At 46.6% G+C, this 7,916-nt stretch overlaps 4 protein-coding genes; all 4 read left to right on the top strand.

Moving 5' to 3' along the window:
- Positions 1-590, top strand: part of GSBLH_T00000743001 (uncharacterized protein) — a gene marked incomplete at its 5' end in the record, with an annotated part of 838 nt that extends 248 nt beyond the window's left edge. Inside the window, 3 exons of the mRNA XM_013038993.1 lie at positions 1-341; positions 383-457; positions 492-590. The exon at positions 1-341 is cut by the window's left edge and continues 248 nt beyond it. Coding sequence (XP_012894447.1) covers positions 1-341; positions 383-457; positions 492-508 — 433 coding nt within the window. The 3' untranslated portion in view covers positions 509-590.
- Positions 591-1,535: 945 nt separating this feature from the next.
- GSBLH_T00006110001 (uncharacterized protein) lies at positions 1,536-3,948 on the top strand (the record flags this gene model as incomplete). Its single annotated transcript, XM_013038992.1, has 5 exons — positions 1,536-1,817; positions 1,850-2,422; positions 2,456-2,692; positions 2,723-2,863; positions 2,923-3,948. The coding sequence occupies 5 exons, from the start codon at positions 1,536-1,538 to the stop codon at positions 3,946-3,948; spliced, it is 2,259 nt and encodes a 752-aa protein (XP_012894446.1).
- Positions 3,949-4,569: 621 nt separating this feature from the next.
- GSBLH_T00000742001 (uncharacterized protein) lies at positions 4,570-7,100 on the top strand (the record flags this gene model as incomplete). XM_013038991.1 has 7 exons in its annotated part: positions 4,570-4,676; positions 4,710-4,809; positions 4,837-4,900; positions 4,932-5,064; positions 5,099-5,648; positions 5,693-6,687; positions 6,722-7,100. The coding sequence occupies exons 1-7, from the start codon at positions 4,648-4,650 to the stop codon at positions 7,098-7,100; spliced, it is 2,250 nt and encodes a 749-aa protein (XP_012894445.1). The 5' UTR covers positions 4,570-4,647.
- Positions 7,101-7,547: 447 nt separating this feature from the next.
- The window catches only part of GSBLH_T00000741001 (uncharacterized protein), a gene marked incomplete at its 5' end in the record, with an annotated part of 2,778 nt that continues 2,409 nt past the window's right edge, over positions 7,548-7,916 (top strand). Inside the window, one exon of the mRNA XM_013038990.1 lies at positions 7,548-7,907. Within this exon, the coding sequence (XP_012894444.1) occupies positions 7,548-7,907 (360 nt within the window). The remainder of the gene's footprint in view (positions 7,908-7,916) is intronic.

Below are 7,916 nucleotides of genomic sequence, written 5' to 3'. Positions count from 1 at the left end.
GGATGTTTTATTGTTGTATAATTTGGAATCTATCGAAATCGGTGATAATAGTTTTAGATCAGTGAAAACATTCCAAATCGATGGATTGAATCGATTGAAAACTATCAAAATCGGAAACAAGTCATTTACTCACAAAAAGAATTATTATGGGAATAATAAATCGAAATCATTCCACATATTGAATTGTGAATCATTGGAATCGATTCAAATTGGTCGATATAGTTTCAGTGATTTTGCTGGCGACTTTGAATTGAAGAATCTACCACAATTACAATCCATTCAAATTGGGACAATTGGAAGTTATTCAAGCAATTTCTATTGTAGTTCATTTGTGATTCGAGGTAAGAAATGATATGATATTGAATATTTGAATGATGCATAGATCTTCCAAATCTAATATCCATTGTCAATAGTACTGGATATAGTTTCCATTCTCCTCGTTTAGTGATATTGGAGAGTAATTTTCAATATTGAATATTGATAGTATTTAGATATTCCAAATCTTTGAATAGTCTATCTATCCCATTCATTCAGGGAAGTTAATCAAAATCCATTTCATTCCAATCAATGATCATTGTATAGGCAATGTTTTATTGTTGGTTTCAAACCCCTTCCTATCGTTCTTTGGTCATTGATATTGGATCCTATTACTGATTGATTCTTATCCATGATTTTTGTCGCAACCAAGATTGGATCAGTGAGTATGTTCCAATCCTTCGTATACTCTATACGAGAAAAAGAAACAGTAAATGTATGGGAGAAAAAAGTCATACTGAAATGATCGAGTTTGTTCAATAATACTTTAGATATGATATTATATAGCGGTAGCAATTGTAAGGATTGCCTATAATAGTTTGATAGAGTTAACTATACCAATTTTCGATACAATTCTAGAAAACACCTTAGAATCGTACCTCGTATATTGGATTTAATATTTACCAGGATCATAAACTCTACTATACATTTTTGATCCTAATAAAATGGCGTGAAAATAGAGTAAATACATAAAAGCATCGGCACTACTATCACATTACTGCAGTTCAAAATTAGACTTATAGCATTGAATAAATATAGAGGTATTCAGGCAAAATACTGCTGTTCACTTGATGAGACAGAGTACATATATTGATTTTAAACCCTCTTTCATATTCTTATACAATATAATAGAAATGTCAATAATAATAATATAGGTTTCATACTCTAAATACATGATTCACATCAACCACTTCATCCTTTGACTGGTTCGCTGTTCTAACTCAGTGCCTCTGATATTTATCAACCATATAGCCCAGAAAATGACACTCGAATTCTGCATCTTACAGTACTAACCATATCACTGAAAAACACAGTTAGCTCGTTTCAATTCTTCTGTGGTGGTTTTTATTACTCACTCTAAACAATATTGTATAACTGCCTGCCCAATTATCCCAACTAGCCAACTCAAAACTGGTGCGAAAATAGGTGCGCAGCATTGTTGAGAATAAATCAAAGCGATTCTTGCTTTTTTAATTAAAAATTCAAAATCTCTGCCTGTAATGTCTGAAGAATACCTCCAAGAAGAAGATATTGTGTATCGTGTCTTCAATGAGATTCAAGGATACCCAAGGAAGGTAGCTCAGTTTTCAGAGATTTTGGCGGATGTATATTGCCATAATGCCGAAGAGTTTGTTAAACAGTTTTCAAATTGCATGTACACCGTTATTGGACACAAAGGCACTGGAAAGGAAATGGAGAATCTGCTTTCGTTCGTTGCTACAGTAGTGAGTCGTTGTATTGGCAATCAGCAGGTTCCCAATTTGTCTCCTTTGATTATTGAAGTACTTCTAATGTCAATTTGTTTCTTATTTAGGATTTGCTCACATTTACTAAAACAAAGGACCGCTATGTTCGTCAACGTTGTCTGAAAATAGTAAACATGATTTTGGTAAAGTCAAAAGTCCTGGATTTGGATGAGCGCCTTTTGAAAAAGCTGAAACAAGTGTATATTGAAAGAAGCCGAGATAAAATTATTGCAGTTCGCTCTGCTGCAGCCTTAGGACTTTGCTCCCTTCAGAACTCCCAGACTCCCGACACGGAGGTCCTAACCACTCTATCAAAGAATTTCGACTTTGAGCCAACTGCCCAGATCCGTGGCATCTACGCTGAACACATTTTCGTGCATCCGATCACAATGGAGTGCATAGGACATCGCCTTCGCGACGAAGATATATCGGTTCGTCTGAATTTGCTGCAAAACCTTGAGAAACATTCCATCATTCAGCAGTTTTCCATCCAGCTCCGCCAATCGGTGATTCACTGCCTGCAAGATCGGAACGAGGTGATTGTTCAAGCCACCGAGAACATTATTCTGAATAACTGGGCGAAGCACAATTCGCTCTTTGCCTTATTGTCGCTGATCGATGTTGAAAGTGATGAACTTGTTGTATTCTGTGCTTGTTTGTGTTGTTTTGTATAGGGGGAATTGCTTTTGAACAGCGTTTTCCTGCACGAATCGATCGATCGATTGGTCGATTTGAATGGAAGCGACTCTTTGTCTTTGGAGACTTTTTACGTGTACAGTCTGGTTCGGTTTCTATTCGAGCAAAAGCGAGAATCCGAAATCGACCGCATCATTCCGGACATCCCTTCGTTTTGTGAGAAAATCAAGCAGAGTTTGCTTCGATCCAACGCCGACGAATCATCCCAATTCCAAGTATTTCGGAATCACATTCGCTGTCTTCAGTATTTGGACATCTCCGACGATATGTGTCGTTCCCATATTCTCAATTTAATCCGTTTTCTCTTTTCTTTGAGCGCTGAAAATCGAACCGATTTGATTATCAACTTTGAAAACGTTCACATTCTTCTTCAATCGCTGCTCAACGTTTTCGATTCCGATCTTTCCTTTCTCAAGTCCTTCCTTTGATTTCTTTTGACTCGTAGCGAAATCTCTCTTCTTTTGTCAGACTTGGAGGAGGAAATCGAGCACGTTTCGCAAGACCAGCGGATGCTTCTCGCTCTTTACATCATTCAAAGCACTTTCAAACTCATCTCCTCCAACGCGTTTCATCAGCCAGCCCTCAATTCGTTCTTCGAACAGGTCATCAAACCGAATCTCCAGTCCACCGTTTCCACTCTTCGCTGCGAAGCCGTGAAAGGATTGGTTCTTCTCGGCATTATGAATCGCGTTTTTCTTTAATTCTCTCGTTCACCACCCAGGAAATTTCCCTTCAATACGCGTCTCTTCTTCTCTGCATGGTTTTAGAAGAGGACGAGATGCCTGAAGTCCAGTGCGTGGCGATGAATGGACTCACCGACATTCTCATCACGCACGGCGAGTTGCGACTGAGCGAAAGCCAGGAATCGGGACTCGGGATCTCGATCGAGGAGTTCGTGCAGGGTCTCAATCTGTACATTTTCCATTCCAACGAAGCGTTGCAGAACGTGGCGTGCGAATGCTACTGCAAACTCTTCATTTTCGACAAGATCCGGTCCATTCTGTGTCTTTCGAATCTGCTTCTCTTGTTTCTTTTGCCTTTCTTTTTCATTATTTTTAGGCTTTTTGACTCTGCAACGCATCGATTCAAACTTCATCAAATCCTCTCTGTGTTCTTCCCCTCCTTCTGCAGTCCCGAAATCGACCGGAATTGCCTCTTTCTCGAAGAGGCTGTGGTGTTTACGCTCAAGGGCATCGCGGAGGCAGGCATTCCGGATCGCTATTCCATGATCTCCAAGATCGGCCAGTTTTTCATTTTATTGATGACGATGGATTTACGTCAATCCGAAAAACGACATTTTATAGCGAGTAGTGACGAAGAGCCGAATGATGCGTCGAATGGCGAGGAGGCGAAGGGAGGCTCGGAGAAGGAGCGATCAAAAGAGTATCATCGATGTGTGATGGTTTTAGTTGAGAAAATCGTCGAGCTGTGCGATTCAAAATATGGTTTTATTTTTGGAGGAGTTGTGTGATGGGTAGGCGATTCGATCTTCCTGAAGGAGATTGTGTCCGTTGTGTGCTTGATTGAGCCGGAGTATTTGAAGAAGTCGAGTCGGGCGGAGTTGAATTCGTGCTTGGAAAGGTTGATTGAGAAGGTTCCGAATATGACGTTGAAAAGGCAGTTGAAGGCTAAGAACAAAGCGCTATGTATGATAGATCGATCTTTAACGAGGTTCTGGATTGTTTGTTTGAGTAATGGCAAAGGTGGCTCTGTATTTCACTTGATTACCCAGCAGGTGTGATTGTAATAGCTATCAAGAATAGAAGATGACTGACATAGGCTTCATTACAACACTCTTCATTATGGAATCCGCTTTAATCATAACGATCGTATATTCTCTCTTTTACTTCTTTTGCCATAGCAACCTACATAGAACGAATCATTTGAATAAACTGTTGTTCTAACATCCCCATTTTACCGTACTTTTTTTTGTTACTATTGAATGAAGCTTCAATTCAATTCGGATTTCCTATTCCAGAACTCGCTTCTGGCTTGCCTTGCTTGCGCAGAGATCTCGAGTACCCCCCTTGAACTCGAAGCGCAATCGAGCGGTATTCGCTTTGCGAGTCCATATTACGGATAGGCACTGTGGTTCTTAACACTCCCGAAGGTGCTCTGGAAGGTGTTGTGGAGATTTGCAAGTTCCTTGTAAAGGGCACTTCTCTTCTGGATGACTGCACTTACCTCGAGAAGAGCGAGGTTGCGATTTATTCGTCATGCTTATTCCCAGAGTTTTGCCGCGGCTTGCCGAGAGTTGTTCAAACTGTCTGCTGGCGGTTTGAAGGATGTATCCGACTCCTGCTCTGATGAAATCAAGCAGGTCTACGCGAATGTGCATGCCTGTTAAGATTTGGCTTAGCCCTCACGCCTAGTCCTGGACGAGATCTCCGAGCAGCTGAGTGGCGACAAAGCGTTCTTCCACGGTGCGTTCCATTCCCCCTTGCTCACCCTCAGGCGATCATCCCTCTCTGGACGATTTCCTCATCGTCTGCGCGATCTACCCGTCCATCGCCAAGAAGAGCGCCTACCCGTGCCCTCCCTCGCTCAGCAAGCGCTACCTCTCCTTCATGAAATACGTTAAGCGCGTGTAAAACCCCGATCACTTTTTCGCTCACCCCCAGCGCCGCCCTCGCCGTTCTCTCCGGCGACGCCCCCAAAAACGCCCCCACCTTCATCGGCACGAGCATTCTGGTCGCCCAGAAGTCCTGCCCCAAAACGGCCCCCAAACCCGCGGGAGCCGCTACGGCCAAAGCGCCTGCGGCCAAAGCGGACAAGAAGCAGTTCGCCTCTGCGGCCACGGCGGTGGCGACGGAGAAGCGGAAGCGGATCTACGATTCGCGCGAGATTCTTCCGGTAGCGGGAAAGCAGAACATTTTGATCACGTCGGCATTGCCCTACGTGAACAATGTTCCGCACCTGGGCAATCTGATTGGCTGCGTGCTCAGCGCGGACGTCTTCGCGCGGTACTGCCGCGAGCGCGGGCTGAACACGCTGTACGTCTGCGGAACCGACGAGTACGGGACGGCGACCGAGACGCGCGCGCAGGCCGACCACATGACCCCGCGGGAAATCTGCAATAAGTTCCACGCGATCCACCGCGCGGTGTACGACTGGTTCGACATCCACTTCGACTTCTTCGGCCGCACGTCGACCGAGGACCCGCGGAAAGACGTCGACTGGCCGCAGGTGGGTGAACCGCGGGGATGTGAGCGTAGACGCAGATCGCGCAGGGCATCTTCAAGCGGCTGTGCGAGGAGGACCAGCTGGTGGAGCAGGAGATCGAGCAGGTGTACTGCCACCAGTGCGGCCGGTTCCTGGCGGACCGTTTCATCGAGGGCACGTGCCCGATCTGCGGGTACCCGAAGGCGGGCGGCGACCAGTGCGACAAGTGCGGGAATCTGCTGAACGCGACGGAGCTGGTGAACCCGGTGTGCAAAGTGGGCGGTCCGACGCACAAGGTGGAGAACCGCGTGACGAAGCATCTGTTCCTGAATCTGCCGAAGCTGGAGCCGGAGCTGCGCGCGTGGGTGGCGGAGACGTCGGTGGCGAACGACTGGTCGTCGAATGCGATCAATATCACGAACGGGTGGATCGAGAACGGGCTGAAGCCGCGGTGCATCACGCGGGATCTGAAGTGGGGCACGCCGGTGCCGCGGGAGGGCTACGAAGACAAGGTGTTCTACGTGTGGTTCGACGCGCCGATCGGGTACATCAGCATCACGGCGAACTACACGAAGGAGTGGAAGCAGTGGTGGCAGAACCCGAAGGACGTGAAGCTGGTGCAGTTCATGGGGAAGGACAACATTCCGTTCCACACGGTGATCTTCCCCTCCACGCTGATCGGCACGCGCGACCCCTGGACCAAGGTGACGCAGATCAGCTGCACGGAGTATCTCAACTACGAGGACGGAAAGTTCAGCAAGAGCCAGGGAACCGGCGTCTTCGGCGACCAGGCGAAGGACACGAACGTGCCCTCGGAGGTCTGGCGGTTCTATCTGCTGTCGAACCGCCCGGAGCAGAGCGACTCGGCGTTCTACTGGGAGGATTTGGCGGAGAAGAACAACAACGAGCTGCTCAAGAACCTCGGGAACTTCGTCCATCGCTGCCTGTCCTTCGTGTACAACCGCATGGACGCGACGGTCCCGCCGTGCGGCGCGAAGACGGAGCGCGAGCAGAAGCTGATCGAGGCGGTGAACGAGACCTTGCAGAAGTAGGCGAGAGGACGACGGGGATGACGCGCGTAGATACAACGAGGCCATGATGGGCACGCATTTGAAGGCCGGATTGAAGTGGGCCATGGAGATCTCGCGGCTAGGAAACCAGTATCTGCAGGACGCCGAGCCGTGGACGGTGCTGAAGAGCGATCCCGAGCAATGCGGAACCATCTGCTATGTGGCGGTCAATCTCGTGTATCTGATCAGCAATGTGTTCGAGCCGTTCATGCCTGGATTCTCTGATAAGGTTTGCTACCAGCTGAACTTCGACCACGGAAAGATTCCGGATGTGTTTGAGGAGGTGATTCCGGCGGGACACAAGATCAACAAGATCCTGCCCATCTTTAAGAAGATCGAGCCGGAGGAGATTAAGGCGTACCGCGAGAAGTTTGGAGGAAAGAGCAACTAGAGCGAGCGAGTGAGCTAGCTAGCGGGTAAACCGAGTTTCTATTTGTTGTGTTTGTTTTATCAAGACTGTTTCGAGGGTCGGGGTTGGAAGCAATTCGGAAATGGGGGAGATCGCACATTTGGCCGATTTGCGAAATTATAAATAAACTACTTTTACTCTCATTCCATGTCCATCCAAATGGAATAAATGAATACTGCCAATTGTCAACCTTCCCTCAAATCGCCATCTTCGTCCACCCGATGCATCCAACCCATTCTCAGTGTTCGTTCCGCTCATAGATGCTATTATCACTAGCAATTGCTTCGGAATAGAGTCCGCTGCAAGAGAATCTCACGCACCAAAATGATTGGTGCACAAGTTTGAGAAGAATCTTGCCCTGAATCTTCACTTGTTTTGCGTGATGTTACTCATTATATTCTTATCAAATACTAAATAGAGAAGACTCAAATGATTACCTATACATGGATTCCTTGGTTTACTGGAGTAGTTGCTTTTGTCATGGCTTATGGTATCGGCGCCAACGATGTCGCCAATGCCTTTGCTACGTCGGTCGGTGCTAAGGCTATTACTTTAAAACAAGCCTTGCTGATCGCTGCTTTTATGGAGTTCTTTGGAGCTACGCTCATGGGTTCTCACGTCACAGATACTATCGCCAAGGGAATTATTGATGCTGAGCTCTTTACGGAGGAGCCCGAGATTCTGATGGTTGCCGAGATGTGTGCGTTGATGTCGGCCTCTGTCTGGCTTCTTCTCGCCACGATTTGGGGACTTCCTGTGTCGACCACTCACTCTATTATTGGTGCTCTGGTCGGTCTT

The sequence above is a fragment of the Blastocystis hominis genome (genome assembly GCF_000151665.1).
Source record: "Blastocystis hominis, Singapore isolate B (sub-type 7) whole genome shotgun sequence assembly, scaffold_1".
In the NCBI taxonomy this organism is placed as follows: Eukaryota; class Bigyra; order Opalinata; family Blastocystidae; genus Blastocystis; species Blastocystis hominis.
The sequence above is the reverse complement of the archived record's forward strand: the minus strand, read 5'-3'. Positions and strand labels throughout refer to the sequence as shown.